This window comes from Aptenodytes patagonicus, chromosome 1 (genome assembly GCF_965638725.1).
Source record: "Aptenodytes patagonicus chromosome 1, bAptPat1.pri.cur, whole genome shotgun sequence".
Lineage (NCBI taxonomy): Eukaryota > Metazoa > Chordata > Aves > Sphenisciformes > Spheniscidae > Aptenodytes > Aptenodytes patagonicus.
In genome coordinates, this window is record NC_134949.1 from 122,400,286 (window position 1) to 122,425,285 (window position 25,000).

Genomic DNA, 25,000 nt, shown 5'->3' on the forward strand with positions numbered 1-25,000 from the left:
CCTGACTATAAGAAAAAATTCCAAAAACTGTTGCAAAAGAGAGAGAAATTTTATCCTTGTTTTGTCTTATAAGAAATAGGACTCTTCTTTCCTTGTAGTGGTTTGCTCTTCAGTCACAGGTAGAAAATGTGGAACCATGAGTTTGCAAATCTAAGGAAGGCAGTCTACAGATACTTGGTAAGTGATGCTTAAGACCGTTGTAGCAGGCATGTCTCCTTAAACTGGGAGGTTCAAGTACAACATCTGTCCAATGGTACACAAGCCGTTAATTCCATAGAAGTTTTAAACAAACTTTGCGGATTTCCTTTAAAAAGTGTTTTAGTGGTGTGGAAGGAATGGCTTGTGTTTCTATCAATGTATTTTTTTTTATTTCTCATTGCCTGACTTTAAGAGATGCAGATACTGCTCAGTGCTATGTTGGGATACGTTAATTTTGTTTTCAGTAAAGAGTGGTAGCATTGCAAGCTTGCCAAACGTCAACCAAACGACTTCCGATACTATCATGAAAGGATTAGGCTGTTGAAGAGTATGGTGCAGGAACCAGTGGAAAATAAAATAATGCTTATTATATACATTGTATCTCTGCCACCGCTTGTATTAAATTTCTTCAAAAGGTAAAAAGGGTAGTAATTAAGTGGGGCACAATTCAAGTGTGTGCTAGATACTAAAATAACCTTTATTTATATATCTAAGGATATGTTCCATTACAAAGAATATGTCTGTGGGAGTTACGCGTGCAGGTTGTAACTGGAGCGTTTCTGTTTAGCTGTAGACCGTGAAAGCTATGTTTTATTTTTACAAGTTGTCTTTGGGATTCTTTACTTGTCAGAGGATATAAAATTGCTCTTAACATGGGAACTGAGCAGTGATCTCAGCTTCTTGATACCACATTGTAGCTTCTTTTTTTTCTAGAGTTGAATACTATTAACATTGTAGGATTGATTGGTGGGGAAGAGGTCTTTTTTGTTGCTAGCTGAGGAAAAATGGAAAGAGGGGAGAACGGTCCATGCTGCTGAAGTCTGTGGGGAGGTCTGTTTTGAAGGGTGGGCGGCATTAAGGGGATCCTGCTGGGGATCCTCCCATCAGACAGGAGGATAAAAGGGGACAGGGCAGCATGCAGGTCTGTCTGGTTCTTTCACCCTCTCACCCTTATCCTTGGCAAGCTTGCCAAGGATCCAAAATCATTTGGATCTGAAGCACGAACTGAAGGAAGAACTCAAATCTGTCTGGAGGACTCCACAGCCTTTTGTGTGGACAAACAGCAGGGTCTGACACGGTAAGGGAAGATGATTCAAGTGAGACGTCCCTCTCTACAGCATTTCCTCTAGGACGAACGGTCTTACCAGCTTTCTTTTCTTCCAGCGCACTTTTGAATTGCTTTGCAAAAAAGGTCTTTAGTGTCCTCACTATGATCTGGAATGGAAATGTGCATTTTTTTCACAGGGCAGGAAGCGATGCTTGGTTTCCCTTTCTTCCCAGTCAGGAACTTCAATTTATTCTGCCTTAGAAAACTTCAGTGAATTGTGAAATTATATTTAAGGGAAAAAATAATTTTGCTTTTAAAAACACTTTGCTTTTTATTAATAATGGTTGGACTGTAGTGCCTAATGAAGCTTTGTAGAGAGCATGTTGATGTCTTTGTTAGAGATAGAGCAGTTGTAACCCTTTGCTTTTAAGTTCACAGCAACTTCCTAGTGACTCCAGAATTATTTGTCAAGCAGTGACAAAAGGAAAGACAAAGTCTGACATATTGGATAGTTACACAGTATAAAGACTTAGAAAAGTCTTTTGCAAGGAAATCAGTCTGGCGATTGATAAAGCATTAGGCATATGCTCTGTGTTTATATGCCTAGAGCACAATACCTAAAACTTAAAATTAATCTCTTAGATAATCCACAACGGTCTGTAATCCCCAGGAACAGGCTACCTGAAGTACTTACATTGTACTTGGACAATTTAATAATTATGAAAATATATATAGTTAAATTTTATTTTGTTGGTATTAGGTTAAGACATTTTAATACTGTCTCAGGAACTTGAAACACGATTATTGATTTATCACAGTTCTATGAACATCTTTTCTGAAATATTATACCTCAGTGTCACCATTTAGCTTCTGTTTGCCTTTGGAAGCTATGTAATGAACTCAAACCAATGGTTCTGATTTCTTAGGAAAAGACTGCTGACATGTTGCTTGCAAAGCTGGTGTTTTATGGTATCTTTAATTTATTATCTATTTCCTGGGTAAGGACTGGTTTATGCCGTTAGCATCTTCCTTAAAGGTCATGTTCTGGGGTGTTTTTTCTTTCTGACATTTGTCCACATTCAACACATACGGAAAAATTAAGTTTGCAGATGTGACCTATATTGGGTATGATAATATTTCTGAAATAAATCAAAACTAATTTGCCTAGAAATATTATGGAGGAACTGTTTTAAATGTCAGTGTGCTAGCGAAATTAACAGTTGTTCTTTTATTGAGCATGCTGTTCTGCTGAAGTTACCCTCAGCAATTGTCAAAGTATAAAATCTGTTCTGAAAACTGTCTTTACCATTTATTACTGAGCATGTTTACACTTATAAAAGTTCCTAGATTGACTACAGTGTTCAGTTTGAAATATATTTAACTGGCAAAGTTACCTAGAGCATTTGTATGAAACTTTCTGTCCTGTCCTGTGTAGTTGTTCAAAGGACTTGATGACACCTAGTCATGACAAGGTTATTTCAGCCTGGATACTTAAGAGAGGAAATCTTGACTATACTGAAACAAGTGGAAAAAATTCCCAGTGATTTCACTGTTGTCAGTAGTTAAACCAAATGTGAATGATGCATCCATCCAGTGACACTACTGTTACAGTCACATTGTTCAGATGTCTTATAGATACCTTTCTAATACGAACTGGATTGATATTACTTACCAATTATAAGTGAGAGATATAATTTATATATTTTTGCTTATTTTTACATGGGTTTGTGAAATAAAGAGATAGTACTATATATGATGATTCTGGGTTTGCACAGGTTAATGGCTGATCGGGTGCTTGTGATTGGCAGTGGAGGGAGAGAGCATGCGCTGGCCTGGAAGTTGGCCCAGTCCCCACATGTAAAACATGTGTTTGTTGCTCCAGGAAATGCAGGAACAGCTGACAATGGAAAAATTTCCAACTCAGGTAAAAAGGGGAAAAAACCAGAATATTGTGCCAAGTAATCAGTAATATGGGTGTTGGAACTGAAACAAAACTGACCACATTTGTGTTGAGTCGGTAGGAGATAACAATTACTCTTTTCTTTTCCTGGTACCACAGATTATTTAAGGCACATATGTATTTTCTTCTGTATGTTTTGTTTCTGAATTTTAGAACTGCCTAGTAAAACATCATACTATATCTATTTTTAGCCTAGCTTCTTGAGATAGTGAGGCTTATATGAGACACTATATTTCTACACCTCATCTCTTTCCTCCCACTGTCATGCTTGAATTCGCTTACCAATTTCAGCAAAATGTAACAAAGGAATAGAAGGCTCAGAGTTATTAACTTCTGGATAGAAACTTCTCTGGTGTCTGCCCAGGCTGCTCAGCTAAATTTAGCTACATCATGCGCTACCATTGAGTAAATCTTTGCTCAGATGTTGAAATTGAGTTTCCTTATGAATGTACGGTTTTATTTTTTAAAGTTTTTGTTCTGTTATGATAAGCAGCTTTTAAAAGTTTATGTTGATTACATATAGCAAATAAAATACATTTAATAACTTAGCAGATGTGTATTAAAAACAGTAGTGCAAACTGGAAATGTTCACTGTTCCTTCTGGACTGTTATTATTATATTGTTTGTTTTACTTTGCCCTTCATAGGCTGTTTCATCATTTTAACCATACTTCTTAGGGAGATGGAACAATGACATTCTCATCTCCCATCTCTTATTTAGGCTTTACAGTGGTAACTTAATTAAATTTCCTTTTCCTTTTCAGCTGTATTAGTGAGCAACCACACTATTGTTACCCAGTTCTGCAAAGATCATAACATTGGACTTGTGTTAGTTGGACAAGAAGCTCTTTTGGCAGCTGGTAAGGTTGAAATAAATGAACCTGACAGTAAAAATCAGCACCTTGAATTCTGCTTTAAAATGACCTCTTTCGGATCTTAGGACACACACTGACTTAATTAAACTGAAGAGCAAGAAAATATGGATTATCTTGTAAATGTAAATTGTAGTCACTTAAAACATTTGGCTTCATAGCTGTATGCTGCTTTTTGTACGTTAGAAATCAGCAGGGGAAATCATTCAGGATCAAGAATCGGTAATGGTTACAAGTACTCTTGTGTCTTCTGCTCTGCTTTCCTTTATATAAAGAATTTTCTTGCAATAGCCTTAACATTGTTGCTGTATGCAACAGTACCCAGACCATCACATGCATTTATTGTAATGTGCAGTAAGATCTCCATGTCTTAAATAGTGAACAGAAGTACCAGACAGTCCTAACGCTAGTCATGGGGCGGTAACTGTGACAGTGCTTAGTAATGTAAAGACCTCTTAAAACTAAATGATGAAACAGGTCATTGGATGTGCTGAACCTTATTTTAAGGATGAATTAGCTGTTTGAGACAAGGAGGAGTGTAACAGACTGCCGGCATGGTTATATGTGGTTTTCCTTTTGTCAAAATGACTTGATGTTTCCAAAGAGATTACTTGGTTCTTTTGCTATTTTTGATTATTAGGGATTGTTGATGACTTGAGAGCAGCAGGAGTTAGGTGTTTTGGACCATCTGCAAAAGCAGCCCAGCTGGCATCCAACACCAGTTTTGCCAAAGCCTTTCTGGATCGACATGGGATCCCAACAGCAAGGTGGAAAGCTTTCACCAATCCCCAGGAAGCTTGTAGATTTATTATCAGGTAAATATTTTGATACTGGAAACTCCTCTGTCAAGTTATCTATGCATTTGGCCTTCACCCATGATAGTTACCTAGAACTAGGTAACTTTTCAACTGTTGTTCTTCTCAAATAGCTACTGAATTAATTAGTTTTGTAATTAGAGACAGATGGTGAAGGTGCAGGGAACTTGAACAGGCTGATTTTTCTGTTCACAGAGAACAGCTCTTTGATCAGCTTCTTCAGGATTCTAGTTAGCCATTTAAAAGACAAAAAAATTGTGGCAGAGAAAGTATTTCAATAAATCTTTCTGTAAGGGTAAGAATAATTTCTGCACAGACAGATACCAGCAAAATGCTATCTGTGGAGTGATTTGGGAGGGACTGGTCAAATAGTCCTAACTTAAGGAGAATACTCTTATTTCTTCAAGGCTAGACAGCATCTCTCTTACATGGAGAGGGAAATGTAACTGCATATCTCTGCAATTGCTTTGAGCAGTAACGCCTCTGAAGTCATTGGGGATCCTTTGGGAGAGTAACTTACCACTGTGGCTATTTTGGTCCAGTCTCACAGTAGCTGCTGTGTTCAGCTACACTGGTCTGTGGCTGTGTGTCGGTTTCACGGACTTCTTGTCTTTGCTGTCACATGCTACATGTGCTATAATCTAGTGGAACTTTCTTTTTTTTTAAATAAAAACAACCTTTTCACTGCCTTTGTTCTGTAACAGCATTTAGTCTGTATTACTGCCATGTAGAGAAACAGGCCAACAACTTGCATGTTTGTAAGCATGCATAAGACTCAGGTCAGCACACTGAGATGTGGAGAAAGGGAGCTTTGTGTGAGCCTGCTTTGGCTGCTTGTATAAATATAGGGTTGAGATTTATCCTAATATAAATCGTAATGTGGAAAGGAGGAATGAGATGTTGTTTCAGAAAACAGGCTAGTAGTGTGTAGAATCAGCTCTTCAAAAGGGACATTTTACTTGACTGTCCACAAGCCGGAGAGAGGTGAATGGATAAAGTATAGTTAAAACATGTTAACGTTATGCTGTCTTGTTCTTTTTGTCCTTCTAGATTTAGTTTGTGTTTAAGAGTAAGTGGAGCAATTCTGGGGATACAGTGTTAATACACTAGTTCTAACATATCCTTTACGTGCAAGACCTAACTCAGCCTTAACCTTACAACCCTAAAGAGAACTTCCATAGTGGTTTATAGGATTATGTACTGTAATCTGGTGTTATGAAACTATAAATCATCAATGAGTTCATCTTTCCAAACCTATGACAGGAGTAAAATAGTAACCCAACTCAGGGAGAAGAGGAAGAAACTGCGAGGTGTTAAAGTTCAGTGACTTGTCCAAGGGGCTACACTGAGTTGGTGTCAGAACCAACAATAGAATTCATGGATTTCTGGTTCACAGTCCTGTGCTGAGGGCTATAAGAGCCCCTTCACCTCCATGACAGGATGGGCTAGCAGGGAATATATTTTTTCTGAAGTGTTACTCTTCAACCGTTCTGAAAAAAAGGAAGAATATGGGAGGCATTCAGCTTAAAAATGATAATTTCACTGGATGCAGTAAGGATGCCTGAATCTCACTTTTGCTTTCATTTAAAGCACAGACTTTCCTGCACGAGTTGTACGGGCGAGGGGCCCTGCTGCTAGAAAAGAAGTGACTATTGCAACCAGCAAAGAGGAAGCCTGCAGAGCTGTCCAAGAGATTATGCAGGTGGATAAATCTTTAATAGATCAGTGGGAATGCAATTCCTGATGTTCTGTAGCCTGTGAGTTTGTAATTTTGGCCACAGGAAGCAAGTATTTTCAGGAGAAACTTGCCTATTTGACTAAGGAATTTCTCTGGGTATCATCCTCAAATTCCTCGTGTTTGCCCCAGACAGTGGGCAGTGAGCAGGGCTTTGTAGAGTTTGTGACTGAACTCTCCAGCACTGAGTCCTGCTGCCCTGCCCCTCCAACTTTTTAATGTTTCGTTGGCTCCCGAAGTCTGATAAGGTGCATTTCAATGTCTCTTCCTTATCTCCAAATGAGATTCTATTTGCTTTGCTCAACATACCAGAATTCAAGCAAGCCGGTACTTTTCATATACATTGTTTTTTCTGTTAAAAGAAAATACAGAGAGGATTTAGTTAGTAGATGTCATGTTTGCTAACTGGAGAACTTTTTTTTTGTACAGGACAGAATGTTTGGAGAGATGGTTGTTATTGAAGAACTTCTTCAAGGGGAAGAACTTTCTGTATGTGATCGATGGTGTGGTTGGTTGTGCTTTTATTGTTTGGCATTATTGCTATGCTCTGTGCCTAAACACACAAGTTTATTGTTTCAAATAGTTTTTTTGTTTTATTTGCACTTACGTAAATAAATATGCGGTCCACGCAATTTGATGTGACGCTAATCAATGTATGTTGTCAGTAGAATTTTCTTCTACATTAGCCATAAAATTGCAATTATACTGATCTTTTTAGGTGGAAAATGATCTTTTTTTCCTAAGGTGACCTAAACCATGTTTGTATGGACTTTGTCTTGGTAACTCTTGTTACATCAATAATTTTGTGCTAATATTTAGTGCCTATTTCAGCACTTTCCTTACCATGGATTACTACTCAGTGGCAGGATAAAACTTAAGCATGCATATTAAATGCCACATGAAATCTGAAAATTAGTTCTTTGTGCAAGATTTGTCCTGTACTGCGAATACCTCACACTCGTTCAGGCCCCAGATCTGCAAACATACACGTTTAACTTGAAACATATGAATAATTCTGCCAAGCCAATGAAGACTGTTCACATGCTTTCAGGTAAGCATATGTCCACGTGACTGATAGGTCAAGATCTAATTCATCAGAAAGGAATTGTTATGAGGGCCACCATTTCTCTTGATTATTTAAAAATGAGAAAGCAAGCTCAATGAATCCTTCAGGTCAGTGGGCTTGCAGCAGCATAAGTGGATCCTATTGCTTTCTCTTTGATTCCTAAATTTTCCTGGCAGAACTGACTCTCAGCCTGTGACCAGCAGTGTTAACTTCCTTTAGGACAGGACACTGTCACTGTTTCTGTGTTGTGTGTGTCTCTTAACAGTGCTTGTGCTTCACGGATGGTGTCACTGTTGCCTCAATGCCCCCAGCCCAGGCCCACAAACGATTATTGGATGGTGACCAGGGTCCAAACACTGGAGGGATGGGAGCCTATTGCCCAGTTCCTCAGGTACAGCAGTCCTCCTCCTCGGCCTGCAGTAAGGCTGATCACCTCTGTGGTTAATATATCTCCTTTAGGGCCCAATCTTTTTTCTATCACATAGGCCAGATTTCTTCTCAAATTGATTGATGCTTTGCTTGTGTAAGTGCAATACAGGGCTCAAACTTTAGTAGTCATTCTTTAGGATTTAATGAGCCAGTGTTCTGAGGAATGGTCTCTCTTTTACCTTTTCCATTATTCCTGAACTTGGTGTTTCTCTGCTCCGATTAGCATCACTTGAAATGTCCCTGCAAGATTCCCTGCATGCCTGGAGTCTTTGTGTCTTGAACATAACCTTGGGTTTCTTGTTGTCGATTCTTAAAGCTGACTGCATTGTTCTAAATATGCTGCTCAAGTACATTATTACTCTGTTTTTCTCTAAGTACAGAAACAATCTTGGTCTGTACAGCCCGGGTTGCCAGTGTCTCAAACCCCCTTAAAATTGGCCTTCTAAAGAAAGAACCAAACAAAAAGTCTTGGGAGACAGAGGATCAGTGTATCTGTCCTTCAGGCGCAGCACCCTGATGGAAGGAGCACACTGGTTGGGGACGGGAGAGTAGAAAACATAGCTGAGGCATTTACTTACCCCAGTCCTTCCAGGTCCTATGAGCTAGTCCAGCAAATGTCATCACTGTCTCAATCAGTTTGGTGTTGATTGTCAGGTTCCAGAAGTTCTTCTAGAGAAAATCAATGATGTTATCCTTCAACATGTTGTTGATAGTATGAGACAAGAAGGAACAGCATATGTAGGTAAGTAAGCATTCAACTGAAAGACAAGGTAAAGTCATATCAAGAATAGTGTCATTGTTAGGGATTGCTTTTGAATGCCAAATAATATTTGTTTAAAAAAAAAAGTTAATTTTTCATGCAGTATTAAGCCTCACTGGTTTGGCTTTTAGCTCTTCCTTTGGAGAGAAGAACTTTCATCTTTTCTCCATAAAACATACTGGTTTTTTATTAAATATTTTGTGTTTAAACAGTTGCAACCAGACTTTCTGTAGTTCAAGGTATAATATATACTTAAGTACAGTTGTATTGTTCACTTCTATATACAGCAATGTAAGTTTTCTTAAGATCTTTGTCTTAAGGCTGTTTTGAAAAAGGAAGGTGATGCTCACAGCTGTCACTTGGTGCCAATGGCTGCTTTTGGTACTGAAGACTGTCAAGATCACATACATGTAAAGAGTTGGGTTCCAGTCTGCGATGTATTCTTTGCTATTTGGTAACTTTTTTACAATGCCCAAATCCGCAGTAAGAACGTAGTGGGTGTCGAGCATTTTCAGGACGATGCTGGAGGACCTGATGCTTTGTGGGGTTCAAATTTTCACACTTGTTATTCTCTGGGGATTGGTTTTCTTATTATACAATGAAAGGCCTGCTTTAGATCACCACATGCATTGTGGTGCATTGTGTGTTGAGTAGAAATCACAGCATGCCAACTTCAACAAGTTTTTGTTTGTTCTTGTTTGTTAGTAGCGGTAGTGAATTTTGGTTTGTTATTTTCGCCTGAAATACAGAGTTATACATCTATATTTATGCATAACAATAGCGCGCTTAATGGTAAGAAAATTGCAGTGTCTGCGTAATGAATGGGGTTTTATGGGACCTGTTTTTTTCATCCTGTCAGTTCCTTCTGGTCTCTGAACGCCTGCAATTAGAGGGCTGTAGCAGAAGGCGGAACTCAACTTTCTGATGCAGAGAGGTTGCTTTCCGTTGTATTCGGTCTAAAATGTGATGCAATGTTCCTCAGGTTGTTGCTAGCCACTTTGTTGGTTATTGTGGAATTATTATGACTTGTGTGTAACTGCTTGCAGAATCCCTGCTCCTAATTCCTCACGGTTTGCAGAAATGCTTCCCACATTCCAAAATACTGTGTTGCATTTAAAGGAGTTCTTGAAAAATAAACATTTAAATTCATTTGCTTGGCTGTGTTCTTTCTGTTCAGGTGTGCTGCAAACAGGTTTAATGCTTACCAAAGATGGTGTGAAAATTTTAAACTTTAAATGTCAGTTCGGTGACCCTCAGTGCCAGGTGAGTGAAAGATACTGGAAACTTAAATATGCTTAGGGAAATGTACATGATGTATTTGGATTTATGTCTTCCTTCCCCTGAACATGCAGATCTGAATGAGAGTGTTTAGACAATATGTGAGGTTCCTCGAAATTTTAACTAGTCAGCTTCTGTGAATTGTTAGTTAAAGAATTTAAGTTAAAGAGCTGTTGCTCAGATTTTATTTTTCTGGATAGAAGCAGACTGGGAGGGGCCTAAATTCATGTTCCTTCTACATAATCTCACATCTCATGTTGTAAATTTCTGTCTGTTACAAAGAGATGCTGCAACTTAATGCTCACCTGTAGTTTCCAAATTTACTGGTATAGGGAAATACAGTATTTTCCATTTGGCAGCTACAGATGTTACTCTATTAATTGAATTTTCCCTAAGTTGAATTTCAACAAGTCAGCAAGATAAGAATTAACTGCTATCACTACGAAAATTTTCTGCAGGTAATTCTTCCACTGCTTAAAAACGATTTTTATGAAGTGATTCAAGCAACAATCGATGGCAAACTCTGCAGCTTCATGCCAGCCTGGTCAGAAAATAGCACAGCTGTGTGCGTGGTCATGGCAAGTCCAGGATACCCAGGAGACTATGACAAAGGCATGGAGGTAACAGGTAACTTCAGTAGGTTGTTTAGTCTTTAATTTCAGCCCAGTACTTCAGTAAGCTTGCATTTACCTCTTCTCCCAGAGCACTGTACTGCTTTCCTCCATCCTACCCCTGACACTCATCAGAATCTGCCTTCATTCGTCACTCCTTGTCCTTGTGGAAGGATAGCTGTTCAGTAAGATCGTTTAACTGGAATGCATGCCTGTCCAAAGTAGCACAGGGGCTAAATGATTAAAATTACATCATTCTATAAAGCTCTGTCTGTGGCTGGTTGCTGAGATAAGAAGGTGATGGGCATTATGTCCTCCTGGAACAACTGTGGTGCATCCATGTGGAGTACTTCCACAAACTGTACTGGAAACATGGACCACAGTGTTGTCAGCACATGACTGCTTATTGCTTGTTTTGCTCTCTTGCTGGGAGGTCACTTTATCTTAGCTAATGCCTGACCAAGTGATAAGGGTGACACTTGAGGACCTGTGGCCTTTAAAATGGGAGCGATTCATGCCTCCACCATCAGCTTGGTTCTTTCCCTTGTGCCAGCCAGCCAGGTCATTACTGTGTAATACTAATAAGGACCTCTTCTTCACAGGGCTCGAAGGGTTTTTGGGAAGTTGGGCATGTGGGCTTTAGATCAATACTCATTTTCTGTGTTAAAATTCTTGTGGTTTAATATTAAGATTAAAGTTTTTAAAAATGTTTAAAATCAGAGGGAACTGTTGCAGAATTATTTCCTTCCCCCTCAGCTACTGCTTTGCCAGTCCAACACTATGCCTTGTGTAAAGCAACCCAGACAACTGATCTTATATCAAGGCCACCTTATTTTTGTCAGAACTCCAGTTACCTTGCATCACCCAGGGAGGAGGTCATGTTATATTGCTTTTTCCCTTGTCAAGATTTCTGCTGTCATGTTCTCCTTGCCCACCCTCCTCTTCCAGTTCCCTCACTGTATTTATTTTGTCAGTGATATTCTGGGAAACTGCATTTCTGTAACTGTAAAAATCCAAACCATGAAACTGAGTGAATCCCTCTGCTAATAAGCTGCCTTTCATTTGTCAGACTCAGGAATTTAACTTTTTTCAGGTTGGTATTCATATCTTTAGGGAGTGAGGTTGTATGACCACCCTGCTTGTTAATCACAAAAAGAGACAGTCAAAACAATGAAATTCAATTCATTCTTTTATTATTATACTCCAGCCCCTGGAGCTGTGTGGGTTTTATTAGTTTTTTTCCTATCTTCCACATTGATTCCCACATTTTAATGGTTTTAATAAACATTTTATTCTGGAGTATTCGCTAAAACATGACGGGAAGGAGTTAGGTTTCCATTGCAGCAAGGCCAGCTGGGGCTCAGCTTTGACCTTGTCAGGGCGGTGCTGTGGCAATGTAACACACTGTACTTTCAGCAAGTATAAAGGTCCCTTTTACTTGTTTATAAAATCTGTCTAGCCGACAGCAAGGGGAAAACTGTTTTGTTTTGCTTTTTCCAAGCGATGGCAGCAGTTCCTCCTCTTCCCTTATCTTCTCCTCAAAATATGAATCTAAAAAAAACCCTGAGCAATTTTGCTTTCCTCCAACAGGAAAATACATGGAAACAAATTAAAAGAACAAAATATGTCATTTGGTTTAGCTATTGGAAAGCCACCTGCAAGTGTTTGTAGAGCATTGATTCCAGGTGTGGTAGGGAATTGTGTGGAGTGGGCACAGCAGAATAGTGAGGGGAGCGCTGAGGTAACATTAACATTAATGGTTTAGTATCAGGGAGAGGGGAGAATCCAAGCAGTAAACTGCTGTGAATTGTGATTTCATACAGGAAAGCCCTGCACAAATTATTCACAATTACAATATTCAGCACAGTTTTGCCCTGGCACAGACTAGTCATATGTCCTGTTGTGGCTCCCGGATCCCTTATTTCTGTTCCTGTGTGATCTGTGTCCCTACTGGACACCTTAGAAGGGAGTCTTAGGGCCAGAGTGGAATACCCTTCAGTGGTAATGCTGTTTCTTGGAAGAAAGGTAAGGTGGGAAGCTTTGTTGTTGTTCTCCCTTGCCTGAAGAAAGGACTTCAATCTTCACTGCTTTGCCAACACAACTCAGAGAGTTCCTTTTGCTTTTGTAGGGCTACTGCAAGCCAAAGAGTTAGGGCTGGAGGTGTTCCATGCTGGCACAACGCTGAAGGATGGCAGAGTGGTGACAAGTGGTGGCAGAGTCCTCTCCATTACTGCTGTTAAGGAGGACCTGATGAAAGCACTGGGAGAAGCCAACAGGGGTGTAGCAGCCATACGTTTCAAGGGTGCCACTTACAGGAAGGACATTGGCCATCGGGGTATACGGCTTCTCAAACAGTCTCTGTATGTAAGCAAAGGCACTAGCAGAAATAGATGCTAGTCCAAAGTTTTATGTCTATTGTTCCCATTTGTGTGATGAATGATGGTCTATGCAGAAAATGTCACTACTGCTGCTAGCATGTCCTTGACTCTCCGCAGGGGTCTAATATACAAAGAGAGACACGTGGAAGCTGTAACCAGTGATGTTTTGTTTCATCAGCTGGAAACATCAATTGTAAGTGGTACCAGATCAGGTAAGATTGGGAACAATCTTTGAATTTCCTCAGTATATTGAATGCAACAGAACGGTTTTTTCCACAGGAGGTGAGCAATGCATTCTTGGCATTGAAATTGAGCTTGAGAAACTGGGCTGAGGTCACCACGAAGAAAGAAAATTCTAATTTCTTTCTCATCACTCCTCTTTTGCTTAATTAAAAATAGTTGGCTTAACATGGGGATGATTGCACTTTTTCGAGGTTAGTCTAGTGAACAGAATAATTCCTGGACTAATGGAATGGTTTTGTACGTCACTGGACAGAAGTGATCCTACCAGCTGTATATGTGAGTACAACATCCAAACAGTTATTAGGGTGTGGCTAACAGTCACTGAACTTGTTATTTGCTCTTCAGACTATGTTCTTTACTCTTAGCAGTGATCTACTGAGGAAAATTTCTTGTTGACTTTTTTCCTCGTAGAAAAAAATAGCTGCATAAAGAAAAAAGACAAGCTGTTAACAGTTTGGTAAAATGTTTAACCTTTGCTATACACAATCCATAGGTCATAAATACAGAACAATAAAGATCTATTTACAACACCATGAAATATGTGACTTTGGGGTCCGTGCTTCATAAAGCTGTGCATGTCAGTGGACACAGTGCTGTCTTCTCCAGGAAATCATAATTTGCAGTACTTGCCTTGACGAGTGTTTTGGGTCTTTTTATTTCCCTTAAAAATGATCCTTGACATATTTGTACTTGGCAGGCAGTCATTCAGAAGTAGGAGGCGTTGCTGGTTTCTTTGGCTTGAAAGCATCTGGTTATGATGATCCTATCTTGGTATCTCAAACTAAAGGCCTTGGACCTAAACTGCAGGTAACTTGCAACTTGACTGTAGCAAAGCTTGCGTTATCTCCCAAGACTGTTTTAAATGCCACAGCCAATTGCACCATCTGCACCCTTCTGAGCATTATAAATACATCGCAAGGCCACTGCAGTGGTCATCTGAACTTTGTAAATGATCTTTTGAGCAGGGCCTGAGCATATGTCATTGAGAATGTGGAAGTTCTGGATATTTTGTGATGAAATTATAATAAACTGAAACATTTAGCTGGGCATTTGAGCAACTAAGAACCAGAATTTCTAATATAAATAGAGGATCCATTGGCTTTGAGAAAGATCGGTTCAGAGAGGAATTGGTGCAGTGAAGTGCTGAAATGATAGCTGTCAGATTTAGCTTAACAAATTGTTTGCAGAGAGGTAGCATGATTACCGCTGTTAGGGCACTGGGGAAAAGAAGGATGGAGGAGATAAACATTAAAGAGGAAGAGAAGCCAATAGATAAAGAATGCTAATTACACAAGAACACATAGGATAAGTTGAGCCAGGAATATATTTATATATTGAATCAGAAGAAGGTTTTCAGCCATCGGAGGAGTGGAGGTCTGAAGCTGCCTTTCACTGATCAAGCACAGCAACTTAACTTGTTTCAAGTTGGTGTTTATACCTTTAGTAATGGGATGATATGATGTGGCTTCCTGCAACAGCAGGAGACCGAACATAATAATCCAGAAGGTCTTTTGCAGTCTTACATCCTTGGACACCCCTGAGCGTGAGAAAGTGATTGGTGCTGGCTCTTGTGAGTCTTTGTTCCAACTGCTTGGCAGAGAGACATTCCCAACTGTGTTTACACAGACTGTTCCCAAGACTCTTCCTTGGCCAAAAAAAGTTGGCGAATGCCGATACGAATTGTTACTAGATCAGTGGGAGGGAGATGTTGTAATGCAACAAAGGACATGGAATGACTGGTTTCCATAGCAGTTCTAAATCCACCAGCTGGTGAAAGAAATCAGGCTTGTAATCAAACTCAGATTTTGTTTAGGTGCTGATCTGTTACCATTTTTAAGCCGATGATAGTATTTATCTGCATTTTTCCCTTGCCCATCTTTCTGTACTGAGCTTTTCTGCACTGGTTTAACTACACTGATAGAGCTGTGTCAGTAAAAGGTAGTCACCTTGAAAATGTATCCATACATATGCAATCTTTGTCCTATTTCAGACCCTGAAGTTGTAACTGCAGAGGTGAATTGCACTGTGTGAGCTGGTGCTGTGCATCTACATCAGCAGTTGGCACAAGCGGAACCGCTCTGGTGTATCCCTGACAATGTAGAAACCTCTGCTTGTAATAAAGTAATGTAAATGTTGCCACTTTATAGAAGCCATGATGTCTGAATCATTACTTGCAGGATGCAAACGCCTTTATAACTTTTTTAAAACCCAATAGCAGCCTTCCTGAGGGAAATATTATTGCTTTGTGAAAGACCTGCCTTTCAAGGGAGCCTACAGACCAGGCCCACGTTGTTGTCTGTGACATGAGATAGCTGAGATCAAGACTCCTTGGGGAGGGTGGGAGTGAAGAATATCATTCCCTGGGGACTTGGCAAAGAAGGAAGAAAACTACTTAATAAATTGTTTCAGTTTTGCTGCGTAGCCCAGTGAAATTAGTAGGCAAAAGTAAAGCAGAACACACAGTGATGTTTGAGCAACCCGATCTTATTTTTGGAAATTGCTAGGATGTTCTGTAGGTTGAATATCCTGGGAATTTGTAATTGCTTTTAGACAGCTCTTATTCTGGATTTGACATAATATTCCAAAAAGCAAGCAAACAACCAACCCAAAATGACAATTTCTGGGTAGTGGAGCTAGAATTTGAATTAATGTTTCAAAAAACAAAATAGATTTTTCTTTTCTCTGAAAAAAAATGAGCTGTTTTCTCTTGATTTTAAACTAGATGATGTACCAGGTTATCTTCTGCATGTATGTTCTATTGTGATTCTTTTCAGGGAAAAGAAGATTTCTGCTTACTTGACTGATTAATATCTGAGTTTTGCATATTTCTTGTCACCACTGCTGGTTCCCACCATGTTTTGCAGATCGCACAAGTGTGTAAGAGACATGACACCATAGGTCAGGACCTGGTTGCCATGTGTGTCAATGCCATCCTGGCTCAAGGAGCAGAGCCTCTCTTCTTCCTCAATTATTTTGCCTGTGGCAAACTTGATGTTGAAGTGACTGAAACAATCAAAGAAGGAATAGCTGAAGCTTGCAGAAATGCAGGATGCGCTTTTCTGGGTATGAACACTCCTCTCCTTTGAGATTTGAAGGTTCTGATGTTGAAACGATTGCTAGTGAAATAGACTTTGTAGGCAGAGGCAGTATGTGGCATTAGAACAGTTGGTTTCTGTTCAGTGGAAAAAACAGTCGAGCATTTGGGCTTAAACTCTTCCTTATCTCTAAAATGGGTCAGCACAGAGGGATGATTTTTACTATTCATGCATTTGGATCCTGATTCTTGCTTATTTATCCTTGTAACAAAGGAGAGCAAAACTGGATGCCACACATTCTTGAAGTTTTAATATGTTTTCATTCCCTCTCTGATATTCAGTCATAGCAGGGAGGTGCCAGATAAGTAGCATGAAATGGAAAAAAAAAAATTTCTCCTTTCATTAACTTCATGAAGCTTTGTTTTGTTGAAGTCTTGAGGTGAGGTAAGAAACAAAGAAGGATTTTAAAAATATATCTGAATGCGCTGCTTAGGCTTCATGTCTCTGCAGCTATCCTGGATACGTTGCTTATTTTAGGAGATGCTATAGATTTAAAATTAACAATAAAAAAATGTTTACAGCTAGTGCTGACTGCTTTCTCTCCCCTCTTAGGCAGGGAGATGGCCGAGGTGACTGGCATGTATTCTTCTGGAGAGTATGACCTGGCTGGCTTTGTGGTTGGTGCAGTGGAGCGAGGGCAGATGCTTCTGGGGCTGCAGAGAGCTGATGAGGAGGATGTGCTTATTGGACTGGCCTCTTCCGGGATTCATGGCCGTGGCTTTAGCATCATAAGGAAGATTCTTTTAATGTCTTCCTTACACTACTCCTCACCAGCGCCTGGCAGTTGTGGTGACAAGACTCTAGGTACAATATCTTTCTTCTCAAAAACAAACCTGCAAATGAATTGTGTTCAGACATTGTCATAACTAGGTGCTGCCAAGGGTTATTTACTTCAGGATGGGTGAGGGTTAATCAGTCTTTGGGATAGGTATGTGGGCTTGCGTCCACAGTTTTGGAAGAGTGGGCCAGCACTTTTTGCTACTTCCCAAAGTTGTCTGCCATGAAGAGCAGAAGCGAACCTGTTCGGAGAAGCATTCCCACTAAACACCTAATGACCTTTTAAACAAATTGATTGAACTGACACTTTTGTTTGCAGGAGATATATTGCTGACCCCAGCAAAAATGTACAGTCCATCTTTGCTGCCTGTCCTTCGCTCAGGGCATGTGAAGGCTTTTGCCTTCACTGCTGAGGAGGGGTTGCTAGAAGGCATCTCCAGAATCCTGCCAGAACATGTCAGCGCTGTCCTAGGTAAATAACAAAGATGACTGTTTCTGTTTGACAAAATTTATATACATCATGGACTTGACTTTTCAGCTTCAGTTATGACCCAAAGTCAATGCTTTTCCAAAGAGCCTACCAAAACCATTCCTATTTCAAGTAAGCATCAGCTGATGAGCACCACTCTCTCATTGGAGAAGGGAAATTTAAGGAGAGTTTGAAGGCGGCTCATCTGTAGGAGAAAAGGGATTTGAGAAGATTGTGTTCTGCAAAACACCTCTCCGTGCTAAACATTTTGACCAAACAGTGAACCTTGTTGAGAGAACTAATTTGCATGATGTGCTCCACAGTATGTGTGTACACACACACACACACACACACACTTAATACAATTTTATGGTAGGTCGTAGCTTCCTTATAACAGATTAGCATTTGACATCTGTAAGTAAGGTAGAACTTTTTCTGTGTAAGCCAAAATTGGGCAAAGTATTCATAAGTTCAAAATATTAAAGAAAACCATATTCATGTGAGTCCAAAAATATTGTGGGGATGGGGAGGCGGGGAGGAAGGTGTCTCTATGTCTGTCTGTATTTCTCTAGAATGAAATTAGAAAGGAAAGAAACAAACCCAGCTTACTAATGTGGTGCCCAGCTTGCTTGCCAGTGCCTGGAACCACAGACAAGATAACAAGCCCAAGGGATTGTTAGTTTTCTGAAGTGAAGTTGAGATGGCAAGTCTGCACCATCAAGCTTTCCAGAGACAGCCTAAGGCCATGCCTGTGTGAGTAGGGTCACTGTGGAAGCACATCCACACTTCCCATCCATGTGTAGGCTGCTCAGCCCTGTTCCAGTCTGCCTATCAACACACTCTTATACTAATTATTGATTCTTTGAAACAGAAAACCAGGACCTGCTTAAGTAGTCCAAAAAAGCCAGAAAGTGATTTGTCCCATGGCTCCTTTATCTCTTATGGAAGAGATGTAAGTCATCTGTAGCTTTGTCCTTCTGGCTGATGGGGGATGAATACATTTTAATTCGCCATCATTTCCTACGCGTTCTCATTAGAAACCCTCGAGAAGACTTGGCTGGCACAAATTATGACTAGAAACCTGTAGCTAAGCAGCACCTATAAACTTGACTGGAAGTTGGGTCAGTGTCCTTGGACAGTGTTCTTAAAATAGCAAGAATTAGTCTCTATCAGCTCTCGTTGTGCTGACCATATACAAATTTCAATCATTTTCAGATGCTCTCAGTTGGAAGATTCCTGAAATCTTTTGCTGGCTTTACAAAGAGGGGAACCTCTCTGAGGAGGAGATGGCTCAGACATTTAATTGTGGGATCGGTGCAGTCTTGGTTGTGCAGAAGGACCTGGCTCAGCATGTTCTCAAGGACATACAGAGACATGAGGAAGCTTGGCTGATTGGGAAGGTTGTTGCCCCTTGTCACACAGGTTAGCAGGTGTCCTAATGGGAAATGAAGACACTCACAAAAATTAAACAGAGTGTGGTTTGATTCAAAGTGTACAGATTCATCTGTCTCACTTCAGAGGGGTTTTCGCTTTAGGATGCACTATTTAATTTTTAAGTTGATACAGGGTAAGTTGTTTTAGAGTGTGATTCTGTGAAGCACTGAGCATCTCCTGGGAGGTACCAGTTAGCCTCAGTTCTGTAGGCACTGAAGAGACTCCTTACTGCAAAGTTTGTGTAGTTCATATCTGTTTTCTGTCATTTCACTAGGCTGGAGGCTACTTGACACCTTCACATCTAGATTTCATTATTAAATACAGTGAGAAGTGAATGACTTGTTTTCAGAGTGACAGTACTTGAATAGTGTCTTACCTAGGTACCTGCTTGAGACTCAAGTAAATCCCTCTGATGACTGTCTGCAAGGACTCAAACATTATTTAGTTGATTATATTTTATCACAATCGTGGTAATCAACCCACCTCCTTTCCAACCCCTTCCCAACTCACATGGATCCTGTGTAAAGATTGAGGATAGGCCACAGCTGTGTACAGTCATAGGTGATGGTAAGTCTTCATTCTGGTATGTCCATTGCTTGACATACAGCAAGACACGAGCCAAAATCCCTCTGGAAGCCAAACAGCTTGGGGAGCAGTTTGGGCAGCCAAAATGCAACCTCAGCTCTGTCAACATCATCTTTAGTTTAATTTTGCAATGTGTGAGAAAGAGGAAGACAGGTATAAAAGATGGGGATAATCCTTGAAAAGACTATGCCATACCTAGGCCTTTGGAGACAATTCTGCAAGTGAGTAACATAAAAGAGATCGGCACAACTAGCATGAGTTGGTTTGTTCAAGTAATTCAGTTAGTGCTAGCATAAATTAATTGCTGATAGGTTTTTTTCTTAATTAAAACTTATGATTAATAAACTGTACAAAGTAAATTTAAATGGGAAAGTAAAATCTAAGGTATTTTACTTTTAACTTTTTCCTCACATACTTGGAGGAGGTTCTCACATCAAAGTCAAGAATCTTCTTGAAGCTCTGCAGCTGAGCAGTCCCCAGCATCTGCTGAATAACGCTGTTGCTGAAAGCCGACACCAACCCAGAAAGAACAAAGTTAAAGTGGCTGTCCTCATCTCTGGAACAGGTGAGCTTTCATTTATCATCACACAGAGAAATGTCCTTACAAAGGAGAGGCTGAATTCAGCCCTGATACAAATGCATCCACCTTGCCTTTTTTTCAGTGGAGTCTGTGGAGCCTTCTAAAACCAAGGTTGCATTTTGACTGGAAGTCAAGAGGTGTGTTGTACTGCTTAACAAATGAGCTTTATTAGTGCACAAATTCCTTAGTCCTCTTCTATTTGTGCAGTTGTTGAAAACAAGATTTTTGTTAGATAAACGGGACTGAGAGCCAATTCTCAGTCACATAGATGCTCACCTATTTCATGAATGTTTGCTCTCTCTTCATTTGAGGCACAAACCTTGCTGCGCTCATCAGTTATGCAAAAGAGCCAGGCAGTTATGCTCAAGTTGTCCTTGTCATCTCCAACAAGTCTGGTGTGGAAGAACTACGAAATGCAGCCCGGGCTGGAATTCCCACCAGGGTAAAGACACCCGTTTCCTTTCCTTTTTATCACCAGCTCACAGATACTGAATCTGTAGGTCTTTATGAAATGCTTGGTAAGCATTCATGTTTCACTTTTCCTTAAAATTTTTACATGGATAAGGGGATGTAGCACAAAGCTGTCAAAGTTATCAGTAGAGGCAGAGCTGCAAGCTGTATGGACAGTGCTCATTGGAGGCTGTGAGTGTCTTTCCCATCTCTTCAGTGAATGCTACAGTCCAGAGTTAGGAGGGGACTTAAAATTGCAAGTGCTTTGATTTGAGCCTGAGACTGTAGCCCATGCAGCTTCAAGCTTTAACTGAAATCAGTAAGATTTCAGGCTCTGTGAAACACAGAATCATTTAGGTTGGAAAAGACCCTTAAGATCATCGAGTCCAAATGTAAATCTAACATTCCAAGTCCACCACTAAACCATGTCCCTAAGTGCCTCATCTACGCGTCTTTTAAATACCTCCAGGGAGGGTGACTCAACCACTCCCCTGGGCAGCCTCTTCCAATGCTTGACAACGCTTTCGGTGAAGAAATTTTTTCTCCTATCCGATCTAAACCTCCCCTGGCACAACTTGAGGCCATTTCCTCTCGTCCTATCGCTTGTTACTTGGGAGAAGAGACCAGGACCCACCTCGCTACAACCTCCTTTCAGGTAGTTGTAGAGAGCGATGAGGTCTCCCCTCAGCCTCCTCCAGGCTAAACAAGCCCAGTTCCCTCAGCCGCTCCTCATAAGACTTGCTCTCCAGACCCTTCACCAGCCTCGTTGCCCTTCTCTGGACACGCTCCAGCATAAGAATGTTTTCTCCTTGGCTTATTTCTTCTTAGAAAGACCTTTGTCTCATGTTATGCTCAGTCACTTTCAGCAGCACCATACAAGTCTATTCTCCTACCTGTGGTCAGCAGAGTAGCACTGTGTTATGGAAACTTTCATTGGTTTGTTTCATAAAACAAAAATAATAGAGAAAGAGAGTAACACCACGTCATCGTATTTGTCCAAGTATAGAACATGGCTTTTGAAAACATTCAACAACTTGGGATTTCAAATGCAGCCCGCCAGGAACTCTTCCTTCTAACATTTAATGATTTTGAGCAGTTATATTTGTACAGTTACACACAGATGGGAATAAATACTGTTAGAGGGTCTCCATGCATTAAAAAGTCTTCAGCAAGCTTCCTCAACAGCTGAGTTGGATTCATGTTACTTTTTTCCTGGCAGTATAAAGACTCATCTCTGGGAAAAAAAGTTATGTCAAAATTAATTCACATTTTGATAGGCAAGAGCATGACAGCTTTGTTAGCCCCTTATTTGAATGTCTTCATGAACAGAGTCAGGAATCAACACTTACCTTGGGAGCTGGAGCTGAGAGGTGGAGTAGAAATAGAACAAGACTTGCCTCCTCCCCTTACACAGAATGTCTGGCCAGTTTGTTCTCTTTTTAGGTAAGTTCATGATTTTCAGTAAGCAACTATAGACTAACTGGTGGTGATGTTGTTGATGAGTCGTTACTGTTTTTACTTTAGTCTTTGGCTAGACATTCTGGAGTAAGAGGTTAGTACTTTCTGATATGTTCCCCCTTATTTCCCTCTACACCACATTACCCACGTGTTTCTCTTTTCTCAGTTGGCTTCTCTTTGTGCAGATTTTCTACACATCCTAGAAAGTATCCTGTGTGAAACAACCAGTGTTAACTAGCAAGTGATTGGGGTGTTCCCAGGAATGTTTGTATGAATGTGAAACTCGCAAATATCCTGAATAATATACAAACTTATAACTTTTAAATCCTCAGATGTCCTGGAATGAATCCATTTTGCTTTCTCTTTGTTCCCAAGTAGCTGCTCCCATTCACACAAAGTTATTTCCTGGATATGGCTTTTGATCTGTTTTAATGTTTTAGGTGATTGATCATAAGTTATATGGGAGTCGCTCTGAATTTGACAGCACGATTGACCGAGTTCTTGAAGAATTCGCTGTTGAACTAATATGCCTTTCAGGATTTATGAGAATTTTGTCCAGTCCTTTTCTCAGAAAATGGAAAGGTAAGAAATTGTAACCGTAAAAGAGAAATTAAAATATGGATGCTTGATCTCACCAGAATTACACAGTTATAGTTCTTCGTCTTTTGGTTAAATCTCCCACAGCCTTGCTGACACTGAGGATTGCATGTAAATTGGTGGGGCTGCCCTATGCTTCCGTTCGTTCCGGCCAGTGGGGCTGCGCTGAGATTCTGACTGTGCATTGGCAGAGAAATGCCTTGTGCTGGCATAATGAGTAACAAAGGGGCAAAATCAGGGTCACGGAGTTGGTCTGTCTGCCTTCCTGCTGGGAAGGAGAAACACCTGCGGAGCAGGCAGGAGTTTGGTTCTGTCTGCAGTAGGGGACAGGTAGCATAACTGTGTCATTTCTCAAGGAGCTGTGCTGGGGAGTCGTGCTGAACTTACTCCTTGCAGCCGTTACTCGGAAAAAAAATGGGAGGGAGACTGATTTCTCAATGCCTCTCCCTCCTGTGCTGCCCTGAGGGCTGCACAGCATAGCAGTACTCTGTACTGTGTGCTGGAAATATAGCCGTTGCAGACCCCCGAGTGATTGTGGCTCTGCTGTGGGGCAGAGCTTTCTTTAGACGCGCTCCAGGCCAGCAGAGGGGGGAACGCCCACTCTTTCCTCTTGGCTCTGGGTGCCAAGTGCCAGCTCCTGAGGCCTGGCTCAGAAGTTACTCACTATGTGGATTGCACTGGGACAGGCTCCTTTGGGAATGATGTTTCCTATGAAAATCACTTCCATCTGTGCAGTGGCTCTGCATCAAGCTGCAGTGTGAAGTCCACTTCCAAGCCCCTCATCTGCAGCATGAGGGCTGGTCACCTGGGAGGGGAGAGACTTACGACTCCGACAGTCCAGCCACAGACGCAAAAGCAAATGAGGCCCTTGGCCTTAACCGAAACATGCTTGCCTGGCTACTGCCAAAGCCTGCGCACCGTCTCCTGTGTTCCTGGAAGTAACCAGGAACAGTATTTCCTCAGATCAGAGCAGTGCTTCCTCACGTTTCCTTAGAGATTGTAAAACCATGTATATGTTTTGCTTTTTAACCTAAATCTGAACATGCCCCGTTACGTTCTGACTGCAGTTGAGACCATTTAAACTCCTGAGTGGTGCTCAATGCTGTTCTTTTGAACTGATGATCACATCTCACTTTTATTTTAAAGGAAGTTCAGTTCGAATTGATGATTTTTTTTCCTCCTCTCACACTGATGCCCAGGGAAAATTTTGAATGCTTCCCCGTCACTTTTCCCACCAATCAAGGATGGAAATGCCCATCAGCGAGCCCTGCAAAGTGGATTCAAAGTCACAGGCTGCACTGTGCATTTTGTCCTGGTAAGTGCCCTCTTGCCTAACATTGAGTAAGTTATGAAAAGGAATTTGCTTTTTTCTTTTCTTTCTGAAGGCAGAAACAGGAAGAGGTAACAGGAATGTGTGGAAATCTTGGGATTGTTACCAGTAAAAACAGGAAGATGTGGGGGTTACATTGCATTTGTGGTTTCTTGAGGTCCTGTCTTCTTCCTTCATATTATGTATTTTTCTTCAGTTTCTCCTACCCTCCCCTCTGAATCTTCTAGCCCATGTCTCTCTCCCCGCTGTACCCCCTAATGTAATGTAGGTATCCCTAATGGAGGTCGTAAGCCTCCCCAGATGTACTTTCAGCCTCCGGCACACAACTACAGATGTGCTTGCCGAGATCTCTCATGAGACTTTCTCTGCCCCGTCCACATTGTCCATAACCTTCCTGAGACTGTTAACCAGCCTCTTCTGAAAGACTGTCAATATCCCCATTTTAGGAGGAATCTAGTCCGAAAGCAGTGATCCACCAGGAGCCGGTATCTGTGAAGGCAGACGACACTGAGGAGACACTGTCAGAAAGGGTTAAAGAAGCCGAGTGCCGGGCTTTTCCCATCGCCCTGCAGCTGGTGGCCAGTGGAGCAGTGCAGTTAGGAGCCGATGGTAAAACCTACTGGAAACAAGAGAGCTCAAGTCTCTGTCTTCAAGAGGAGACATGCACGTCCTCTCTCGTGGCTCTGGAGCCTCAAGAAAACGATGTGGTGTAGCCAGGTTAATGAGCGGCTTGCTCTCTGCTCATCTTTCCCTCCTCCCTCCTCCTCCTTGCCCTTGATGTGCTTCTCTCTGACTGCAGGCATATCAGCGTCACAGGTTTCCATTTGGAGCTG

General features: G+C 40.9%; 1 protein-coding gene across 1 annotated transcript; it reads left to right on the forward strand.

The window, feature by feature from the left end:
- Positions 1-1,176: 1,176 nt before the first annotated feature.
- Positions 1,177-24,880, forward strand: LOC143167669 (trifunctional purine biosynthetic protein adenosine-3-like). Its single transcript, XM_076353360.1, has 22 exons — positions 1,177-1,276; positions 3,022-3,170; positions 3,970-4,065; positions 4,718-4,892; positions 6,483-6,594; positions 7,057-7,116; positions 7,959-8,084; positions 8,777-8,864; positions 10,060-10,145; positions 10,619-10,787; positions 12,900-13,131; positions 13,267-13,361; positions 14,090-14,199; positions 16,257-16,455; positions 17,040-17,291; positions 17,584-17,736; positions 18,949-19,155; positions 20,174-20,317; positions 20,644-20,774; positions 22,681-22,822; positions 24,037-24,152; positions 24,614-24,880. The coding sequence occupies exons 2-22, from the start codon at positions 3,026-3,028 to the stop codon at positions 24,878-24,880; spliced, it is 3,105 nt and encodes a 1,034-aa protein (XP_076209475.1). The 5' UTR covers positions 1,177-1,276; positions 3,022-3,025.
- The last annotated feature ends 120 nt before the right edge of the window (positions 24,881-25,000 follow it).

Excerpts from the sequence above, each read along its gene's own strand:
- LOC143167669 (XM_076353360.1), top strand. The coding sequence starts at position 3,026 with ATGGCTGATCGGGTGCTTGTGATTGGCAGTGGAGGGAGAGAGCATGCG. Across the intron at positions 20,318-20,643 it reads TGTCCTCATCTCTGGAACAG|GCACAAACCTTGCTGCGCTC; the intron begins GTGAGCTTTCAT and ends TCTTCATTTGAG. Across the intron at positions 20,775-22,680 it reads GGGCTGGAATTCCCACCAGG|GTGATTGATCATAAGTTATA; the intron begins GTAAAGACACCC and ends TTAATGTTTTAG.